The sequence below is a fragment of the Heterodontus francisci genome, chromosome 37 (assembly GCF_036365525.1).
Source record: "Heterodontus francisci isolate sHetFra1 chromosome 37, sHetFra1.hap1, whole genome shotgun sequence".
NCBI lineage: Eukaryota > Metazoa > Chordata > Chondrichthyes > Heterodontiformes > Heterodontidae > Heterodontus > Heterodontus francisci.
Window position 1 is genome coordinate 7,810,983 of NC_090407.1, and position 24,036 is coordinate 7,835,018.

Genomic DNA, 24,036 nt, shown 5'->3' on the forward strand with positions numbered 1-24,036 from the left:
CCCACCCTACATTTAAAATCACCTCATGTCTGCCCATGGCTGGCGAACTCAGCACAGGGCTCTACACACGTTCAGGCAAGCTTCAGCCAAAATCCACTAATACAGTATGTCTGGGTTCTATTGGGCAAAGACAATGGGCACAGAATCCTAAAACAGTAAAAAAAACTTTTTTTTTAAAAAATAAAAGGGAAAAGCTAGAAAAACACAGTAGTTAAATTAAGCTATGTCACATGGTACACAAAACTGAAGTTTGTCAATGTTAATTAAACCAAGCATATTTTAAGTTGGTTCAGAAAGAAACGGAGTCATATGTCTGGAGCAGTCAATTTACAAGCGGCCCACTGACGATTCCAGGAGATCAAGGGCTCCCATTTCTGCATCAAGTTCTCTTTTTAAAAAAAGGGGAAATGAGGGGATTCAGTAGAGGAAGGCAGCCTAGACAAGTTTTCAATTCAGTGATCGCAATAAAAAGGCAGTAAGCATGCTTCCAAAATACAGTGAACTTACACAGCAGTCTTACTGGTCAATCCAAGGAGGAAAAATTTTCCCAGCCATCATAAATTTTTTGAACTGAACTCAAGGAATTTTCATCCACAACACTAACTCTGCAGATGTGGGTACTTAACTTGAATTTCCAATACTAAAAAGGAGTCTAGGCAGAAAAACAACACAAACCAATGGTAATCTAAATTATCTTCCCAGTATTTGGGTTCCGGATTAACCACAAAGTAAAGCTCAAGATGAGGAAAATTTGGGAAAAACACAGGATCATGTATTGCATGACTTTTTTTTTTCCTCCTGAAACATTCAGTATTTCTCAAACTGATTTCTAGCATTGTGGTCACTGGTTTGCTATTTCCAGCCAAGTGTGTCTGGTGGTTTGTCCAACAGTGGCTTTCTTGCTGTCTTGTAGATCCACAGGTACTTTTTAAAAAAAAAAAAAATGTTTTTAAATTCATTCATGGGATGTGGGAGTCACTGGTCAGGCCAGCATTCATTGTCTATCCCTAATTGCCCTTGAGAAGGTGGTGGTGAGCTGCCTTCCTGAACCGCTGCAGTCCATTTGGTGTAGGTATACCCACAGTGCTGTTAGGAAGGGAGTTCCAGGATTTTGACCCAGCGACAGTGAAGGAACGGCGATATAGTTCCAAGTCAGGATGGTGTGCGACTTGGACGGGAACTTGCAGGTGGTGTTCCCATGCATTTGCTGCCCTTGTCCTTCTAGTTGGTAGAGGTCGCAGGTTTGGAAGGTGCTGTCTAAGGAATGTAGGCATTTTCTCTGATTTAAATACAGCTTCCATTTAAAAAAAAATATCCTAGATAATCTTGAATAGCCCTGAGCAAAAGGGAAAACTGGATTTTCTTTAGTAGGAGATGCCATTTCGTACATAGGACAATTCACTTTTCAAAAATATCCTGGGGGTGAACTCACATGTTTACTTTTTGACAAATCAACCTTGTAACGTTAGGAATCTATTTTGTTAAAAGGGGATTTATTTTGTTAATTAAGACCAAAGAAAATAGTTCTGAGAAAGACCTTGGGTTCACAAAGAAGCACTTTAGAAGGCTCTAAAATGGCCTGACACCATACATAAATAAACAGGGTGAATTTTTTAAATAAACACTTTAAAAATTTATAAAGGAGTATGATGGAATACACATTGGTGCATCCAGTTTAAGCCACACAGTATAGGGAAGGTCTTCCGCATATGAGGAAGGTTGGATAGCAGCAATTTTAAAAGCGATATGGGGAGCTCATTGCTTCTCCAGACTCTTGCCTATATTCAGTAGATAGCTTGCAAGGCCAAGACGACAAAGAGGAGCAGAGAAATATTGGACCATTACCAGGTAACTTGTTATATAGAGTTTCTACTAAAAGGTAGCTAACCTGAAACATGAACTCTACCTTCCCCTCTCCACACGTGAGCATTTTCAGAATGGTCTCTACTGCAGATTTCAAACATCTACAGTATTTTGCTTTTTTATTAGAGTGGCTGACGTTTCTGATTAAGACCAAAACGGCAAGTATTTCAGTCTTCCTGTATTTTGCTTGAATATTACACAAGAGTGCTAAAGGTTGAGCCTACATCACTCTGTGGGCAGGGAGAGGAAGTCTCCCTAGTGGGCACTTTTCTACACTTAATGATTTCAAAAAACAAAAGCATAGGGAGATGTAATGCTAGTAATTATCCCAATGCACTAGATTGATACAAGCCATTAAAATAAATTCTGAAGCTTGCTTCTGCCTGCTCTGAGTTTACTTGAGCCAAAAGGAAAATAGTCAAAAAGGTTTAAAAATGCTTTTTATGTTTGTTCAACTCAAATAACTGGGACATGCTTTCAGTGCAAAGCACTATATTCATTCACATTGGTGCAGAGAGTGGTGCAAAGTATAATAGAGTTAGGCAATTGCCCATGTCACCAGGCTGGATGACACAGCAATTTAAACAGGAGTTTTACCAAATTAAAAAAAAAGGATAATGGGAAGGTGAAGCAATATCTTGGATTTGTCTTGCAAAATCAAGGTGTTTCAAATAATATATGACACTGGGCCACGTAGGAGATATTAGGACAGATGACCAAAATCCTTAGTCAAATAGGTAGGTTTTAAAGGAGTGACTTTATAAAAAAGGAGAGTGAGAAAGGTAGAGGTTGAAGGAGGGAATTCCAGAGCTTAGGGTCTAGACACCTGAGCACATGACTACCAACGGTGGAGAGATGAAAATCGGGGATGCACAAGATGCCAGAATCAGAGGAGCATGGAAACTAGAGAGATATGAAGATTTGGGGGTGGGGGGGAATTCAACACCAGGACTAGGATTTTAAAATTGCGGCATTGTCAGACCAGGAGTCAATAGAGGACAGTGAGCACTGGGGTGATGGGTAAATGGAACTTGGTACGTGAGTGAATTAATAGCCATCACCTGATGTCAAAGACCAGAAGGTTACAGATTTGATCCCTGGTTTTAGCATCTCAGGGCTGGGATGGCAGGAGCACACACCACCATCACTCCCAGTGACGTTAAGCAGCTGAGTGTGCGGCAAGAAGATCCATTTCAACTCTGAAGCTCCTCCATAATTGAATAACGCAGCCTGCCTCTTTGTTCTGTTCCTTTTAGAACATGTTGCATCTGCAATGTTCCAGTTTTGACAAAAGATACACACTTAAAGTATAAATTCTCCGCAGATAATATAAAGGCAAAATACTGCAGATGCTGGAAATCTGAAAAAAAAAAGAAATGCTGGAAATACTCAGCAGGTCTGGCAGCATCTGTGGAGAGAGAAACAGCGTTAATGTTTCTGGTCAGTGACCTTTCATCAGAACTGGCAAACTCTCTGCAGATGCTGCCTGACCCTTGAGTGTTTCCAGCATTTTCAGTTTTTGTTTGATTTCCAGCATCTACAGTATTTTGTGCATCTACATTCATCGTTCAGGTCCAGATAGGATTACTGGCCATTGTTGAGCTATTGGAGGACTGGTGCTGTGCAAGAAATCAGATCCTAGTACATGTCAAACAAACACACTCTGGGAGGAGAAGCAAATGGAGGATTAAAAAAAAAAAAAACCCCATTCTGCAAGTTCCACCTGCAAAAAGACATAGGCATCTTTTGAATGGTGTACTACAAAGGAAATCATTACCATATACATGGCATTTAGCAGCTCTTCAGAAAGGAAATTAAAAATACAGATTTTCTGTAAAAGAAAGCTCTCAGAATAGAGGACACTTCGCCCAAAACTGGAAGGACTTTGTTTTATTTTTAAAAAGTCCAAAAATCACAGCATATTTGGCAGATTTAGAATATTAGTATAAGAGACAACCCATTAACAGTGGAACGGGTTGATTAAATTGGCTCTCACTACATGGGAAAGTACAAGCAGGATTGTGAAAGTGACCAAGTCATTGGAAACACTGTTGGGCACTATTTTGTAGTCTTGGGCACATATGCTATTGTTGTAAATTCAGTGATTTAAAAAAAAAAATTCTTTTCAAAGTCTGCCCTTCACCAAAATTAAATCATTTATAGCAAATTAATTTTGCAGATGTATTGCAAATGAACTGCAAATGAACCTGACCAGTATTTTAACTTAAATAATCAGCACTTGGATTGAACAGTTTACTTTAAGAGCCAGATAATAAACGTCAATCTGATAGGGTTGAAACTTACCTTAGCTAAAAAGGCTAAAGAGAATGTTTAGTGTTAAATAAGTTTGGACAAAACAATGAAATCTAAACAGTTGGAGATTACTTACGATCAAGACCATTAATGTAGCGCATTCGGATTTCACAGTGACCCCAAACAGCACTTACAACCGGATAAAGTTTTTTCCCTTTAAGTCCTCTACATGCAACTCCCAGGTAATGTCCATCCACGATATAGCTTAGAGTTCCTTCATCCATGTCCAAAACCACCAGGAATACATCTGGTACTATAAAGGTTTCGTGAGGCTCTAAGAAAGCTGGATAAGTCCGGCTTGGTTGATTTTTGCCATCAAAGTAAAGTTTGTTACGTCCAAGGTCCCAGCCCCAGGATTCACAATTACTACCAACAAGTGCTGTATAACCCACAGAGTGCAAAGGAGCATCTATTGTAGCAACACCAACCACTGCATGTGTTCCCCGTTGTCGCATTGCCCAAGTAATTTCCCACACATGTAGCCCTCTGGTATATCCAACTTTGCCTCTGATGCCATCAGTACTCTGTGCCACTGGATGCCGATGAAATATTAACTTGTCATCTTCTTTCACAAACACATTTAGCGATCGATCATCATTGTTCCACGAGTGCAATAGCTGAACCTCACAAGTAGCCGGTGGCATGTCCAGCAGCATGTCCAGTCGAGCAGGCTTGCAATAGTCAAGCCCCTGTTGTTCATGTCGAAGAGGCCGATAAGAAGGATCCCTCACATCCACAGTCTTGAGTCCCACAGTAACTCTTTGGCCCATGGTTAAACTTCCAGGACAAAAGAAAAAGTAAAACAACCCAATTGCCCCCGACTTAGTCTTCCAATTTGCTTGTTCAAATGTGTTCAGATTGGTAAAAATACAAGGTGAAGATGGACAGTGAGTTGCACTTCCTAATATAGAAACAAATTTTAAAGCAGGTTAAATAAACAGTTTTTGATTGCAAGGCAAAAAGCTCATTCAGTTTCATAGCACCACATTACAAGCCCTGACAAAGACTGAAGATTTGCTCACAGGAAATATAGTTATAACCTCAGGTTTGTAAAGATCAAGTTGGGTCTCTTTTCACTAGAAGACAGAAGGTCGAGCAGTGAACCAACAGAGGTCTTTAAAAATACAACGGGGTTTGACAGTGCAGACAGAGAAAACATTTCCACTTGTGGGGGCGCCCAAAACTAAAAAGGGTCATAAAATAGCAGACACACAGTCACCAATAAATCCAATAAGGAAATCAGGAGAAACTTCTTTACTAGGTGGAACTTTTGCTAGCCAAGAGTATTAAGGGATATGGAGCCAAAGCAAGTGGATGGTGCAAGGATACAGATCACCTGCGATCTCTGAACAGAACAGGTACAACGGGTTGAATAGGTAATATAACAGGAGTGCGCCACAGAGTGGTAAGAATTAGAACTTGTTACCACTTTGCAGTAGTTGTGGTGAATAGCATAGATGTATTTAAGGGGAAACTAGATAAGGAAACGAGTGAGAAAGGAATAGAACGATACGGTGATGGAGTTAGATGAAATAGGGTGGGACATGAAATGGTGTAGGAGCAGTATCATGTGCAGCATAGACTTGCTGAGCATATCCAGCATTTGCTGTTTGGTGTGAGGTCACATGTCTCCTCCAAATCCTTTATAAACTACATTTAAAAAAAAAAATCACACTTTTTAAAACAAAGTCCAGTGTTCATAACATTTGTTCTTACAATGTAGAAACAAAGGATTGGATCGGTGACAGGGGATGAATGCTTGTACTAAACTGCAGTAACACATTAAGCTTGAATTACTGTTAATGCCTAACTCCAGTGCTCCCCACAGATTCTGTGCAAGAGCTGTCTTCAAGGTGACGGGAAGCAGCAGATAAATTTTAATCAGGGAGCCCCAGAGTTTGTAATAATGTGGTTTGACTGCTTTTCGGTTCATTATCCAAGTGGAAATGACAATAAAATTGTGTCACTTAAGAAAAAAAAACCCATATCACATACAAGCCAGTTATTCCCAGATGGATGGGTTTAGAAAAAAAAAGGGAAACTGCCTAGCAGCAAAATTTTTAATTCATAAAAAGGTTCAAGCCCAACATTAATGAGATTTTTGAAGGTTTCATCCCTCCCAATATCTCACCACACCCACCCTCAGCTGTAGAAGACACCAAAACTGTGTCAATACTAGTCTTGGAACTAGGAAAGAAAAGGAAGTTTGATTTTCTTTTCCTTCAAATGCTTTTTCACTCTGGGGTTATACTTCACCTCCATTTGACACATTTCCCAAACATTCAAGTTGAAATGGAGAAAGTGATTTTTGGTGGGAATCTGCTGAACTAGTATCATGACACTGGCTTTATATGATGGTGCAACCAATGGTTTTGGTGTCAACTGTTAGCAGATTTTTTAAAAATTCTGTTTCTACAGATGTTGCTGATGCCATCTGCCCAAGCATTCGATCAGATTTGGAAAATTTAACGACACTACATTTGCTTTAAAAAAGGTCAATATGGGCAGCTGTTTTTAAACTTGCATCTTAAGCTATTCTTATTGCGCTGTTCAATGCTCCCAATAGTCAGAAAGCTACCATATCACTTTTAAAATGTCATATAGAAGAATGATTGAGATACTACAATTGGAGTTCAGTCTTCCCTTGATGTTAACCTGTCACAGTCAGGTCTTTTCTTCCAAGTCCAGATCTGAATCGCTGGTTACTTCACTGCCACAATACTTAGCCACGTTTATAAGCCCAATTATTGCACATAGTTAACTGCTAGCACATTATGCTCCTAACGTTGGAATAAATGGCAAATTCCTGCAAAAGTTGCCAATCCAGACTCCAATATTGATCTTGCATTGCAATAAAGTCTAAAAAAAAACTGGGATGCTTTTTAATCTAAGAATGGAGCTCGGCAGACAGCAATTAAATTACAAAAACAACAAAATGCTGGAAGTGCTCAGGAAGCCTGGCAGCACCTGTGAAGAGAGAAATAGTGCTGATGTTTCAGATCAATTACCTTTCATCAGAAATCATCAGATCCGATGAAAAAGGTCACAGACCTGAAACATGAACCCTATTTCTCTCTGCACAGATGCTGCCAGACTGCCTGAGCACCTCCAGCACTTCATTTTTATTTCACATTTCCAGCGTTCGCAGTATTTTGCTTTTGTGTCATTATTTATAAATGTTGGCTTTACAGGTAATGATTCAATGCTGAAAACACAATGTGCAGTGAATAATAAACTGTAAACTCACTCAGAAAAAGGGAATGCTCATGCAACAATCCACACTTGATGGCAGTACAGAATTACAAGAAACAAAGATTTCCTACTTATTCCCAACTGAACAGGATCATTTAGATCTCACGATGCAAAACATACCTTCTAACAGCTTCAAAATGCAATAGGATTACATACCTCACATTGCTTTTATCCCTGTAAATTAATCTTCAAAGTACTGCAACATTCTTTCAAGATCTGTCTGCAAGGGGGAAAAAAAGGGGAGGAGCAAGACACAAAAAAACAAAAATCAAGATTTGTAACTAAGCCATTTAAGAATGCATTTTGAAAAGATGATCCTAATCTACATAACATGGGACAGACAACATCACAGCCTTATATACTGTAATCCGCAATAAAATATACATTAGCTCATGTGCATTATTCACATGCACCATCAATAGGGGTTTAAAATTTACTTCATTTAAAAAAAACCACTGAAAATGTATTCAGAGTCAGATTTGGGTAACTGGCCAACATTGTAAAGTTTTCAAATTTAAATAGCAACTCAGACCATCAAAATGTCAAGATAAATGAAATATTACCAAAGACACTATTACAGATGTGGCTAAATGGAGACTGGCTTGTCCTGTCTGTCACTGGTAAAAATGCTCTTTGAAAGGAAGCATCCACTAGCTTTTTAAAAAAAAAAGCACGACGGTGTGCACATATACCAGGTTATATAAATTCCATTTAAAACAAAAGCTAGCAGCAACTGACAGACACACCCATCCCTCAAGACACTGCAAGACAAACTACGTAGACTGGATTCTCAACACAAACCAAAAATACTGATATCCAGAAATGAAGACCGTAAGAGATGCAGGAACTAAATCCCAATGGACTGGTCATTTCTTTCTTTCAAATCAACCAACATATGTTCTGTTGAGCAATACTTTTGAAAGATACCTTAAGATTGATTTCTGACATTTACTGCTGAATTCTCTAGTTGTCTATCCTGGAATGCTGTACAGACAGGCAATTCTAGTTTTAATAGATTAAACACATCATACATACTTTGTCTCGCATTTGTAACTGTACAATATATCTAGAACATAAAATTTCACAAATTAGTGGCTATTACTGTAGAACTGCAAGTCGATTAGATGGTTTATTGACTATCACTGAAGCTAGAACATTGTAACACAATGTGTACAAAAGGAAATTAGCATACAGGCACAGCAAGTAATTAGGAAGGCAAATAGCATGTTGGCCTTTATTGCAAGGGGACTGGAGTACAAGAATAAAAGTAGTCTTGCTACAATTGTACAGGGCTTTAGCGAGACCATACCTGCAGTACTGTGCGCAGTTTAGGTCTCCATAATCGAAGCAAGGATATACTTGCATTGGAGGCAGTACAACGAAGTAAAGGCTGGCTACCCGACCCGAAGGGATCGGACGACATGTGTCTGGTTCGGGTCGGGTTGCACTTCTGGGTCTGGCATTCGGGCTCAGGTCAGGTCAGGCCGGGTTGGACACACTATCACAACCTCAAGTAAGTGGCTCCAATGCTAATATAATTTTTGGACTAGGAAAGGTGGTTTAGTTATTTTAAGCTTGTGCAGATCAGCAACAAAGTAAAAAACGGTAGGTTTTCTGATGGTCGGGGTCGGGTCGAGTGCGGGAAAAAAATTGAAGGACGCTGGTCGGGCTCAGTTCTGGTTTTGTTTGCAGACCCGAGCCGGCCTTTACAGCGAAGGTTCACTAGATTGCTTCCTGGGATGACAAGTTTGGCCAATGGATGGACTGAGTAAATTGGGTCTATACTCTCTGGAGTTTGGAAGAACGTGGCGTGATGTCATTGAAACAATATGCTGAAGGGGCTCAACAGGGTAGACACAGAGGTTGTTTCCCATGGCTGGGGAATCTAGAGCACAGGGCACAGTCTCAGGATAAAAGAGGCCGATCATTTAAGACGGAGATGAGAAATTTCTGGACTCAGAGGGTTTCGAATCTTTGGAATTCTCTACCCCAGGGGGTTGTGGATGGTCCATCGTACAGTATATTTAAGGCTAAGATAGACAGATTTTTGGTCTCCGGGATCAAGGAATATGGAGAGCATGTGGGAAAGTGGAGTTGAGGTTGATCAGCCATGATCGTATTGAATGGTGGAGCAGGCTCGAGGGGCCGTATGGTCTACTCCTTGTTTATGTTGCAAGGCTAGAACTAAGAAGCTGCAAAACCCAAAACAAGTGTTTTAAGCTAAAACATTACAGAAATTCAGTTTTCAATTGAAATGCCCCACCATAAAACTCTAGCCAACCCACTTCAACCATAGCATTTATATGAACAAAGATTATTCAAGATTGTAAAGGGCAAAAAAAAAGTGAACAAAAAAGGAAACTTGAGATATTTACTGGTTTAACACTGGTTTAATATATTGAACCAGGTGATGAAACAGAATGCAAAATATATGCATCAAAAATGAAATGGTTTCCATTTCAAAGAATTTAAGGACACAGGGAAAGGGCAAAGGAATACTAAATGCATAACACTGAGGCACAGAGATAGATTCAGGTACAGTGGTTTCACCAGCCTCCTTATGCACTCCACAAATTTTTATCCTGGAGTACGAGTGTTCGACAATTAATTTCAAAATGGTAGAAGAGGTCTGTAATGATGCTGTTATACACAAGAGCAGCAGCAAAACTCAGGAAACTACTAAATTCGGTAGAGCATCAGGCACTCAAGAACCTTCATTTTTTGCAGAGTTCAAGCTTGGATATGCAGAGTGCAGTATGGCTTCAACCAGAAGTGAATTTCTCTCCATATTCAGTACAAAATAGTCAAGGTTATTCAGGAGTTTATGACTGTGACACAATTAGTAATCTCAATCAGCATGCATAGTCATTCCATAGCAGGGCTAATACAGGGAATGTCAAGACACCTGACCGATTCATACCAATCAGCAACCAAAGAAAAACTTTTGTTTTATGATGTTGGACTCCAACTCAAAAGCAGGCTGAATTATACCAATTCAAGACTTATGCCAGCAGAGATGGTGACAATATTGGTCTCTCCATCCCATCACATTGTGAACATCTAGCTCAAAACGATATGTTTAAATTGCACAACTGGGGCACAATACATTTGTGCCAAACTGGTTCTCTGACACAATCACATCTTGAAGAGATCAGGGTGCACGAGATCATCTTATGATGCAATATACTCAAGTGTCTGATTGTGCAATTTATTCTCTGGTACTGAAACCAGTTTACAGCTGTCCTGCAATTCATTTCACAGCATGGAACCAGACACACACAGAAATAAGATTTGAGCAATGTTTCACAGGACTGAACATCACTGCAGAGGTTCATGAGCTTGCATGCCAGATACAGGCTCAAACCTAACCCACACTAAGGCAAAGCTGGAAGGAAATGAAAAGATACTCTGCTTTAAAAAAAAAGCTCTTCCTTTGGGTTCATAGAATCATAGGAAGTTTAAGGCACAGAAAGAGACCACTTGACCCACCGTGTCTGTGCCAGCTGAAAAACGATCCACCTATTCGAATCCCACCTTCCAGCATTTGGTCCATCGCCCTGCAGATTACAGCACGAGAAGCATATCCAGACTCCTTTTGAATGAGTTGAGGGTGTAAGCCTCAACTACCCTTTCAGGCAGCAAGTTCCAGACCCCCACCATCCTCTGGGTGATAAATCAGATCTCCCCTCAGCTTTCTTGGTTTCAAGCAGAACAATCCCAGCCTATCCAATCTTTTCTCATAACTGCATTTTTCTAATCCTGGCAACATCCTCAAATCTCCTCTGTACCCTCTCCAGTACAATTACATCCTTTCTGTAATGAGGTGACTAGAACTGCACAGTCCTCAAGTTGTGGCCTAACCAATGAGTTATACAGTTCCAAAATAACCACCCTGCTCTTATATTCTATACCTCAGCTAACAAAAGGAAAGTATTCCATGTGCCTTCTTAACCACCTTAAATCGACTTGTCCTGCTACCTTCAGGGATCTGTGGACATTCGCTCCAAGGTGTCTCACTTCCTCTACACTTCAGTATTTTCCCATTAATTGTGTATTCTCCAAGTTGAAGTCCATTTGCCACTTTTCTGCTCATCTGACCCAGACCATTAATATCTTCCTGTAGCCTACAGTTGTTCTCCTCGCTATCTACCACATGGCCAATCTTTGTGCTGTTCACAAACTTCTTGATCATGCCCCCTACTTTTACAACCAAATCGTTTATATATACACACCACAAAACGCAGGGTACCTAGTACTGAGCCCTGTGGAATGCCACTGGAAGCAGTCTTCCAGTTGCTAAAACAGCCGTCAACAATTACCCTTTGTTTCCTGCCAGAGCCAATTTTGTATCCACCTTGCTGCATTTCCCTGGATCTCATGGGATTTTATTTTATTTTTATTTTTTTAAAAACCAGTCTGCTATGTGGGACCTTGCCAAAAGTGCAATTCTTTGTCATGCACAGTGTGGACTAGCAGAAATTTCCACACTCCTTGCCAGTTCGCACTGATGGGAGAGATGTAGCAGCACTGGTATTATTGGAAAAGAAAAAGACTTGCATTGATTATAGTGTCTTTTATGACAACAGGATTGCACAGCCAAATTTAGCAATTTATGTGTATTCACTGTTGTAATGTAGGAAACACAACAGGCAATTTGCACACAGCAAGCTCCTACAAAGAACACTGCGATAATGACCCAGATAATCTGTTTTAGAGATGCTGTTTGAGGGGTAAATATTCGCAGGACAGAGGATAACTCCCCTGCTCTTCTTCAAAATAGTGCCATAGGATCTTTTACATCCATCTCAGGGGGCATCAGTTTAATATCTCATTCAAGCGATGGCACCATCAGCAATGCGGCACTCCCTCAGCATTGCACTGGAGTGTCAGCTTTGATTTTCGTGCTCAAGGACTGGAGTGGGACTTGAACCTACAAACTGCTGACTTGGAAAACAAAAGTGCTACCATTAAATCAAATAAGACCTCAGCTAACACCAAGAAAATTCCAGTTTTCTTAATTGGAAATAGCAGCAGCTGGTTGGGGGTGGGGGGGCGGTGCTGCGGATATGGGAGAAAGGAAAAAAAAAAATCAGCTTGCATTTCTGGACTTGAACTTAACTCAGGTCAGTTATTGGAATATTACCAATAAGCTGAGGTTGCCCTCTGAAGTGGGGGGAGGAAAAAAAAAGAGAAAAATGTTTTTATTTAAGAACTACTCGTGGTTTCAGTTAACTAAATCAGCATGGACATTCACAGCACATTGCAAAGGAAACAAGCTATAACAGGACAGAACCCAGCCTACATGAAGAATGTTTCGCCAGGGTTGCACAATTATCCCAACTACTTGTTTTGACGCATCCTGGTGAACATTGATCACAAATGTTGGTGGGAGCCAGTGCCTGTACATTCGAGGATGGCAGATGCTCCAATCTCGAAGATCATCCTGCATCTTTTTGTAACTTCTTGCATTTCCAAATAATTAACACAGGATCATCAAATCAGGCTCCAGTTTTTCAAGCACTTTTTGACAAGCTGCGTGTTTTTAAGAGCAGGGCGCACAATGTTAATTGTTGTTGAACAGGCTTGGCATTAAAGATGCATAGGCTTTACGTCAGTCTCTTATACAGTTTGCAAGAAAGGCATGCAGCTTCAAGTGGAGCAAGGGTTCAAACATTGCAGCATGATTGAAAACACACAAATGAGAGCTCCAAAGTCAAATCATAAGAACTAGGAACAGGAGTAGGCCATCCAGCCCCTCGAGCCTGCTCTGCCATTCAATAAGATCATGGCTGATCTTTTCGTGGACTCAGATCCACTTACCCGCGCTCCCACAGTTCGTGGACTCAGATCCACTTACTCGCGCTCCCACAGTATCCCTTAATTCCTTTATCGTTCAAAAACCTTAGCTTCAAAGACGTTTACTGAAGAAGCGTCAACTACTTCACTGGGCAAGGAATTCCATAGATTAACAACCCTCTGGGTGAAGAAGTTCCTTCTTAATTCAGTCCTAAATCTGCTCCCTCTAATCTTGAGGCTATGCCCTCTTGTCCTAGCTTCACCTGCCAGTGATTGCATGACAGACAACTGAATACAGTTTAGTGATTAAAACAGTCTTTCATTAAGCTTTCAACATTGACCAATGAACAAGAATCACAAAGGGCAGTAGAGCCTTTTCTTTGTATGCAGCACAATTGGGATGCTATTGCTGGCAGAAGACCTTCTATGCAGCACAGGCTACTGGAGGTCACACAACTAGTGAGGTCCTGCAAAATATTGTTTCTTTAGATTTCCAGCATTTAGATGGCAGGCTTTTCATTTTTGCACTGGGAACAGAAGAATAATGACATTCTTGACTAAATATCCAATTGCGTAAAAGAGGACATTAAATCTTAAATAAATTAAGCGAGCGTTGCATACAGATGGTCAGGAAGCCAATAAAACACTGATGAGCTTAGCTGAAGACCAAAGCTCAAATCAAACTAGATGACAGAGTTGGGGGAGGGGGGGCGTTATTGCATAAAATTGGTATGAAAATTAATGTGACAACGTGGAGGCCATTTGGTTGATTTCATGAACGAATGCACATTTGGCAAGTTGATCACTAACTGCTTAAATGGCTGCAAAACAAGGAGAATCATTATGGGCTTCACTCAAGTGTGACAAGCAGCACCACGAAATGGCAAGACAATCGTGGCATTCACAATAACTGAATTCCACCATCTGCACTCAATTCTAGAGTCATGGCATTCCCAGATCTAGCCTCGGTCCATGAATTCTGGATTTTGGGAGGTGGCAGCAGCAGAGATTCAATACCAAGACAGACCATTTCCCCAACCCCCAGTCAAAAAAAACAAAGAAAATTTAATTGCACTTCACCAGGACAAGAAATCTCAAATTCTCTGAGGGGGAAGAGAGTCATGTGGCAGCCTATGAAATTCCCAGCCAGAAAAAGAATTGTTCTTCTTTACAGTGTGTGGTTGGATGTTGTAGAAGAGTTCATGTTGGAGCAGAGATCAGAACCAGCATCAGTCCTGGAGCTCCAAGGTAAGCCAAAAAAGTTAGAGACAGCATTTGGAAGAAATTAAGTTGGAAAATAAGTTTAATTTAGAAAAAAAAACTTTATGGGCTCGTTATCCTAAATATTTCTTCTACCTACCATGGTATAGATGTTCTTCAAAAGTAGATGACATCATAGGGGAAAAACCCGAGACGTAACACTTATCAGCAGGTAATGCACCAGCTGAAATTAACTGCAACTCTCCAGGGGCCAGACACTATTCAAAAGAGAATTTTAAAAATAAAAGTCAAGGGAATTTTAACACTTGAAACTGTTAATTAGTTTCCTTGATTTAGGTTCTGCTGAAAGATGACAGATAGGTTGTATCTTACTTACTTGAAATACTGTGATTGGAAAAAGAATTGAGATCACAGCCAGGAAGTTCTAATTTAATTGCATTACGGTCATTATAATGGAATCCCAACTGAAATGACTAACTCATTTCCAGAAGGGTATAAAAGTAGACACCGTACAAATACAAGAGATTTGCATTTATATAGCACTTTTCATGACCTCAAGATGTTCCAAAGATTTTGAGCCGATTAAGTATTTAAGTGTTATCACTGTTGTAACATAAGAAACGCAGCATCCAATTTGTGCACAATGGGATAGTGACCAGATAATCTGTTGAGTCATCTAAAACACAGCACCTCTGACAGTGCAGCACTCAGATCGACGGTGATGTGTCAATCTGTCACGTGCTCCAGACTCTGGAGTGGCACTTCTGACTCAGGCAAGTGTGCCACCACTGAGCCACAAAAGTAATTCCTAGACAAAGCTGCCACTGGGAATGCATGACGATTTTTACAATATATATTCAGAAGCTACTGGGGAAAACTGAAGACCATTTGATTTGCACACAGAAGTCAGATACAGCACGGCTTGATTGAAGAGCTACTTCAACTGAAGCCTAGATTTTGAGGATGAACTAACAGTCATGCTCCTTCATTTAGATGTGGATAACAGCTGTAAACCAGTTGGGATAGTGGGTCTCACTATTGGATGTCATGACATCATGGGCATCATTAACAGCAAACCTGCTGGACCAGCACATTTACTGGGCCCCCATGAAGACTGGCAGCAGTCAGAACGACAATCAAAAAAATTAAAAGCAAAATACTGCAGATGCTGGAAATCTGAAATAAAAACAAGAAATGCTGGAAATACTCAGCAGGTGTGGCAGCATCTGTGGAGAGAGAAGCAGAGTTAACGTTTCAGGTCAGTGACCCTTCATCAGAACTGGCAGATATTAGAAATGTAAAAGGTTATAACCAAGTAAAGCAGGGGTGGGGCAAGAAATAACAAAAGCAGGTGTAGATAGGACAAGGTCACAGAATAGCTGACTAGAAGGTTGTGGAGCAAAGGCAAACGATATGTTAATTGTCCTTAGATGACCTTCTGGTCAGCTATTCTGTGACCTTGTCCTATCTACACCTTCTCCTTTGTTATCTCTTACCCAACCCCTGCTTTACTTGCTTATAACCTTATACATTTCTAATATTTGCCAGTTCTGAAGGGTCATTGACCTGAAACTTCAACTCTGCTTCTCTCTCCACAGATGCTGCCAAATCGGAGTATGTCCAGCATTTCTTGTTTTTATTTTATGTAAAAAAATTAATTGATCTTCTGGGGAGTTGATTTGAAAAGACTAACAGATTTAGCCTTTGGATGTTACCGCCTACTCAAGATCCAAAAGTCAACAACTAGCAACACAAAAAGCAAAAGCTGAGGGGGCAAGTTTCCTCCACTTTGCTAAACAACTTGGATTACAACAAAACTCCTCCTCTCATTGCACAATTGGCCATTTCATAGACCAGCACCACAAAATGTTTTACTTAAATAAAAGCAAAATACTGATGCTAGAAATCTGAAATAAAAACATGAAACACTGGAAATACTCAGCAGGTCTGGCAGCATCTGTGGAGACAGAAAAGGCTTCACTTACTTGGCCAACACATGGGAGGTCTATTTAACAAAAAGATAGACAGACATCCAATGTATATTTGGCATGTATGTTGGGAGCTTCAAATGTAGCATGCAGTTTTGGAATAAAAACTGGGCATTGCAGACGCCACACACCAGACACCAGACTCATTTACGTGTGAATTGGCTTTAGTATTACCATTTGAAGCAACAATGTGGTTCTACTGCTAAACCACCAAGTGAGTCTTGGATGAGAAAAATGAGTCATCTTCAGCACCTACACAAGTTTTTGTAAAAGAGAAAGAGCACATAAGCAGTTTAACTCATGTCATTGTGATGCAGTTACCAGGTTAATTGCAGGTATTAAATAGTTCTGCTATAAGAGACCTGTAACAGCCAATAATCTGCCCTAGTTCAAAACACGTACATAGAATGGCAAAACACTGATGAATATCTGAATATTTCACAGCATAAGTGAGTAAATGAGAGATTTTCACACACTCAGTTCCTATCGTCTCTAATATTGTTACTGGGATTTCATTAGGACTGGTCAGTTCTACAAGCGCATGGGTAAGGCTTCCACTGCTATGTCCAGACTGGCCAAGAGAGTGTGGGAAAATGGCGCACTGACACGGAACACAAAAGTCCAGGTGTGTTAGGCCTGTGTCCTCAGTACCTTGCTCTATGGCAGCGAGGCCTGGACAACGTACGTCAGCCAAGAGCGATGTCTCAATTCATTCCATCTTCGCTGCCTCCGGAGAATACTTGGCATCAGGTGGCAGGACCGTATCTCCAACACAGAAGTCCTCGAGGCGGCCAACATCCCCAGCTTGTACGCCCTACTGAGTCAGTGCCGCTTGAGATGGCTTGGCCATGTGAGCCGCATGGAAGATGGCAGGATCCCCAAAGACACATTGTACAGCGAGCTCGCCATTGGCATCAGACCCACCGGCCGTCCATGTCTCCGCTTTAAAGACGTCTGCAAACGCGACATGAAATCCTGTGACATTGATCACAAGTCAGTGGCCAGCATTCGCCAGAGCTGGCAGGCAGCCATAAAGACAGGGCTAAAATGTGGCGAGTCGAAGAGACTTAGTAGTTGGCAGGAAAAAAGACAGAGGCGCAAGGGGAGAGCCAACTGTGCAACAGCCCCGACAAACAAATTTCTCTGCAGCACCTGCGGAAGAGCCTGTCACTCTAGAATTGGCCTTTATAGCCACTCCAGGCGCTGCTTCACAAACCACTGACCACCTCCAGGCACGTATCCATTGTCTCTCGAGATAAGGAGGCCCAAAAGAAAGGTCAGTTCTACACACGGGGGGGGCGGGGAAACAAAAATTACACACATTAGTCAGTTCCCATACAATGAATGCTGGAAATTCACACCATTGTAAATCTGACCAGTGTCCAAAAGGGCAAGAATACAAGAAAAATCTTGTTTTATATTTCACAAGAAAATGTTGAAACCAGTTTTCAAGATCAATATTATTTTTAAACAATGAGTATATAAACAGTGCAGTAATCATTTTGAATAGCCACAGCTGAAATGAACTATCCTATAGCAGTTTCACTGAAAATGAATCCCACTCCCATTTAAAACAAGGTCAAGAGGATTACAGACTCTCCAGGGTCCACTGGGAGTGTATACAACATTTTGGCACTTGCAAGGAAATTATGAACCTTGGGCCTATCAGAGAGAATGTAAATATAGATTGTGGAGCAATTCCATTTAGATAATCACTTGTAATGACTGGCTTTTGGAATCAAAAGTAAACTCCTGCCCAGTTCACTGTCACCTGTTCTTATGTTGACTAGAATGTTAACTGAGGTAATAGATGGCATGAACTCTGGGCACTTGACTAAATCAAGTAGTAACTGATTGGCATAGATTATACTGAATAAGAGCTTTTGCCAGACATGTAAAATAATGCACAGACTGCTAACCTTGCATCATCAACAGTAGCAATATTTAACGTGCCAATTATGCAGTCTGTTGCCAATTTCAAAGACTCGGGCAACAGCTGACAGCTGTTGAGCTCAAACCTTGCTTATATACCCTGTAACTTGCAATGTATACGAATTAGACAAGTTCTTGTAAAACGTGCAGTTTTTCTTTAAACCAAAGAGGAAAATCTTGGACCATGCAGTATTCGTTCACGCCATTGAATTTATGTCCCCATGCAGTGTTGGTAGGATTCCAGTCAGTCATTAAAATTAAAATTTCCAAGGAAGGTTTTTTTTTATAAAAGGGGGAAAAAAATAGGAGTAACTGGAAAGGATTGAAATGGAAAAACGAACTAGTGAAGCAAGGTTCAGATGTTAAAAACTCTCCTTGCACTAACCTTGAATCGAAATTCAGTTTATACCAACAAGAGAATTCTTCCATTGCCTCACTGAAAGTCCTACATGAAAGGCACATTGGCAGTCACAACACAGGTTCCAGGGGAAAAGTCTACAACACAAAAACAGTCTCTAACGTACCATTAAAAAGTGGCCATCACTCTCAGACCACATCTAAAAGATGGAAATGTTACACTGGTGAAGGGAGTAGTCCTTTAAGCATGGGCTAGAATTATATTGCTGCAAGGAGTTCGAGGCAGCCTCATTTCAGCTTCCATCCACGAGTACATCTCAGCTACAAACACTTCCTGGAAGATATAGAATCATTTCAGCACAGAGGGAGGCCATTCAGTCCATTGTGCTTATGCTGGCCCTGAAAACAGAATTAATTCCCACCAATCTTTCAATCATTGTTTTTTTTTTGATCAGATAACTATTAGGTGTACACAGAAACCCATCACATTTATGGAACCTCAAAACAAACTAGAGAAATTCACACAAGTAGTTTCTGCTTGCCCAATACAGAGTGCAGTCATCATAAAAACAACACACCTCACTCATCCAAGTCAAGAGAACTCAGGTGCACAGAGCCAAGGTTCAAAGAACCTCAATGTGCATAGGGGTATTGCTGAAACTTACCATGTAAAAAAAAAAACTGCAAAATGCTGGAAGCCAAATATATTGAAAATGGAAACAACCTGAATTATTAGATTAACCTCACAATTTAAACAGCCACCATTCTTCCAGATGATTGCACCCAAGTTGGAAATACTTCCAAGTGCTGAGACGGGAGCACAGAATTCCCTCCATTCTCTACTGTGAGCATCCTTCAGAGAACCAAAATATTTGCTAAGCTTTGCTGTGTGAAATGATCGAGCAAGTTACTAAGTTTAAGACAGGAAGAGTTTCATTTATTTTTGCCAATCTCACCTTCCCCTCCTAATGTAACGGATTCTTGCTGGCATATATAGTTCCGCCTTTCTGATGAAAACCACAGCCCAATCTGTCCTCTCAGGTGAATGTTAAAGATTCCCTGGCACTATTTCGAAGAGGAGCAGGGGAGCTCTCTCCGGTGTCTTGGCCGATATTTATCCCTCAAATCAACATCATAAAACGAAATTATCTGATTATCACACTGCTTTTGTGGGAGCTTCCTGTGCACGAACTGACTGCCACCTTTCCTACATTACAACAGTGACTACACTTCAAAAAGTACTTCAAATGACTGTAAAGTGCTTTGGGACGTCCTGTAGTCATGGAAGGTCCTACATAAATGTAAGATTTTATTTGCACAGGAGCCAGCAGCTTTCTAGTCACTTGCTCAAGCGGCCATTCATCACGTGTCATCTGCCTGACATCAGATTATTCACCCATTGGGCCAGTAAAAGGCCAACTGTGTTTCTGATCCAAATGACCACACCAGGCATTCTTTCCAGCAGAAGTCACTGGGGATCAGGAGCAAGAACCAAAGCAAACTGCTGCTCTTGTCCAACAGAGGCACCAAGGCCAGTTGTACTCATCACCTAAAAAGAGTTGCACTAGCTGAGATCAGCCAGTCTGAGGAAAACTGAATCTGTATACTTGACTTAAAGCCTTCAGGGAGTTCTGTAAACACAAACAATACATTGCAGTAATATAGAGAAAGAAAAAATGTTTTATAGGCTGATAAAATCCCTGCACTTTGTAAGCAATTTAAAATTTCAGTTGCGAACTTGGGCAGAGTCTAATTTGACACTGCAAACTATTCCTTCATTACTAGCATGTTACATTCATCTGGTTTTCATTGGCACAGCAGTAGAATATTTCTCAATAGAAATATTCCAACAATGCACATCTTCACTAGCGAAGCCAAGTCATTTCTAAAACACTCCTATCCATCGCTTATTGAAAAGCATTTGAAAATAAAGCTTGAAGCCAGCCTTACAATTAAATCCCAGCTCCAATAAAAAGGACTCTCTAACTTTGGATAAATCCATCTGTTCATTGGAAAAATATTTTTGTTTTTAAATAGAGACAAAAGTATCGAAAAGCCACTTTTCAGAATTTGGAGATTTTGTATAAATGGAACTAAACCATTAAAAGTTGCAAAATTGTTCTTTTACTGAGATGGGGGCAGGGAGGGGGAGGGGGTGCGGGGAATCAAAAAGGTAGCACTGGGAGGGGGAAAAAAAAAATTCTACTGAGCATCAGAACCAGGCACTTGCAGATCAGAGATATAAATGAATCTTTAAGGAAGGCAATACCTCTGGTCCTTTACATTAAGAGGTAAAAGGAATATTACACTTTAACACAAAGAATATTATCTCCTCTGATTCTACAATGTTATGTGACTGAGAGAACAACCAAAAAAAGGTCTGCAGGACAAAGTCCATGATTAATATTGGGCTCTGGGGAGGATACATATTCAAGATGATCAGCTTTGTTGCCTTTGGGGATGGAGCAGACTTTATGCTTTACGATCAAGCAGATTACACATTATCTGGGCAAGCAGATGGTTTGTGGGGCAATTAACATCCTACAGATCCTTTTCTTTTGTCCTTTCTCTGTTGCACAACAGTATTATCTCCTCTCATTCTATTCTTTGCATTAAGGGTAATAAAAATATTTTTATCTTTTAATCTTTACTTGCTTCATTTCCTTTTCTAATACACCAAAACCCAGCATTACAAAATCGCTCATACCAGTTCTGAAGACACACTGCTATTCAACGATAATAGTCGCATACATTGCCCAAACTTTCTATGAGCTGTGCAAGTAGACATCTACAGATAGTTTAGCCAGACTCTCAGTTTAGCTCACAAGGCATTATCAAAATCCCCAAGATTCAAATGAAAATATACAGATCCCTTATAAATAATCAGCACAAAACCCTACATGTTCATTAGGCAACTCCAGCATCTTGAGCAACCTAGTATTTGATATTTTCTCCAGACCAATATTGCAGTAGAAGAGTCAATCAAAAAAAGTCATTACTAATCCATGTACTGGCAGGCAATGTTTAACTGATGAAATGAGATATGCCATTCAACAAGCTTTCAAAAATGTGTATGAATTGCAAATCTCATCTTTGCAAGGTTACAGTACAGGAAACAATGGAACTTCAATGAATTTGTGCCCAAGTGGTCTCCATTTCTGAATCAGAAAGGACCCAACTCCTCTAAGAGGGAAAGGGCAGGGGGGCAAGAAAGAGGAAAGCATTTTCCCCCCCCAACTTTTCACATTAAGATACGTGTTTGAATTTAGAATGCCAACTTATGTTTGCCTATAATTTACCAGATTTTATAAACAAACACTTGCATCAAGATATGAACTGGGAAATTTAACAAGAATCACTCTGGATGGCCTAGGATGTCACTGCACTAAAGTCTCCACATTTAATCAAGTGGCCAACACTACTTTTTCCTTCAATTTACAGTGCTTGATTCCTGGGCTAAATAGAAAGGAGGGAGAAATGCTGCATCAAGAGTGGTGCTATGTCTGATCTAGTGAACTTGCTTTCCTTGTCTCTTTGGACGAAGGGGGTGGGGGGGTTTAGTTTAGTTTAGTTTAGTTTAGAGATACAGCACTGAAACAGGCCCTTCGGCCCACCGAGTCTGTGCCGACCATCAACCACCCGTTTACACTAATCCTACACTAATCCCATATTCCTATCACATCCCCACCTATCCCTATATATTTCCCTACCACCTACCTATACTAGGGGCAATTTCTAATGGCCAATTTACCCATCAACCTGCAAGTCTTTGGCACATGGGAGGAAACCGGAGCACCCGGAGGAAACCCACGCAGACACAGGGAGAACTTGCAAACTCCACACAGGCAGTACCCGGAATTGAACACGGGTCGCTGGAGCTGTGAGGCTGCGGTGCTAACCACTGCGCCACTGTGGTATGGTAGCACAGATAAAACATTATATTCTCCCTAACCTTTTCCAAATTTCATTCAGAATTCCCATCACTCCAACAACCTCTACACTTCACCTGTTAAAACAGCCCCCTTCAATACCATCATTTCCCAAGCCCAGCATTTGCCTGGCACATTTCTTACCTCTGCACCAAGGGCTGTAGGCTAGGAGGACATGCTTGGCCAGTTTGTTCACACCCAGATTTGGTTCTATTATCCAATGCAATACAGCACCATCTTCTACTCATCCGGATCCCTCCACTACTTCAGGGGAGTACAAGGGCAATAATTGACTTCTTTACTCAATAAATCACCTCCCGATGAGCTAAATATCATCGATTCAGGTACCTCCCTCCTAATTCAACTGGATATCACAGTACATTCATTTCACGATCTCTACACCCAGACCCTCAATCCTAACCCTAACCCTAACCCCTCTCACCCACAAGATCTTGTGCCTCAAACCCTACGAACATACATCCCCTCAGGCTTGCCCCCCACCTTACAAAACAAAACAAACATTCAACACCTCCCCCCCCCCCCCCCCTTTAAACCTCTATTTTCTCTCAATTCTCAGTCACCGGGCACCATCACTCCCTTTTCAAACCCCTTCAATCCTTTTTCTGAATGGGCCTGGTCAAACCATAAATGCTATTCCTTTGTTAACACTGTGCACTTTCCTCCAAGATTTCTTCACTGATAGGGCTTTTGAATATACAAGGCTCCTCCACAATCTCCAATTGTTCAACTCCATGCCACTGTTGGAGCTTGGTTTCAACACCAGTCACCACAAAGCTAGTATTTCTTCTGCAACAACTTCTCGTGTCTGCATAAGTCACCTCAGGTGTGGCCCCTTTCTGTCCCTCCCCCACCAGTATTTTGAGCCAGGTCAGCTTTCCTGTCCACACTAACTACAACCAGTTGTACTTCTCTGCTTACAGTTGTTCACTCAAGCACAGCCAGTCTCTGCAAAATTGACCCTGTAATTTGAAGCTAAATTCACAGCCATTAAGCATGAGCCTTTTCCTCTCATTCCCAGTTACTAAATCATGTATCCTTGCTTCAGTCACCTCCGGACTGGATTACTTCAATGCCCGTGGATAACCTTCAAACTGCAAGTCAACAAGACTTCACTACTTACATTCTATTGTACACTAATTCCTGCCAATGATTTAGAAATCATTTTTCTTTAATCTACAAGTTTTTATATTGTCCATGGCTTTGCCTCTTCCTACCTCTATTCGACCTTTTAGCCCTACAGATGCCTTACACTCATGACTTGAATCTTTCCATTCCCCTCCCTTCTACTCGACTATAGGAATGCTTTCCCTGTGCCTGGGCGGCGCAGTGGTTAGCACTGCAGCCTCACAGCTCCAGCAACCCGG

The 24,036-nt window shown here is 40.9% G+C and overlaps 1 protein-coding gene across 2 annotated transcripts in view; it reads right to left on the reverse strand.

Annotated features, from left to right (window-relative positions):
• spsb1 (splA/ryanodine receptor domain and SOCS box containing 1) overlaps positions 1–24,036 on the reverse strand; it is an 86,340-nt gene that overhangs the window by 21,510 nt on the left and 40,794 nt on the right. For both annotated transcript variants that reach the window (XM_068016980.1, XM_068016979.1), the window contains exons 2-3: positions 7,585–7,648; positions 4,253–5,077 (exon numbers count right to left, since the gene is read on the reverse strand). In XM_068016980.1, coding sequence (XP_067873081.1) covers positions 4,253–4,946 — 694 coding nt within the window. In that variant the 5' untranslated portion in view covers positions 4,947–5,077; positions 7,585–7,648. The remainder of the gene's footprint in view (positions 1–4,252; positions 5,078–7,584; positions 7,649–24,036) is intronic.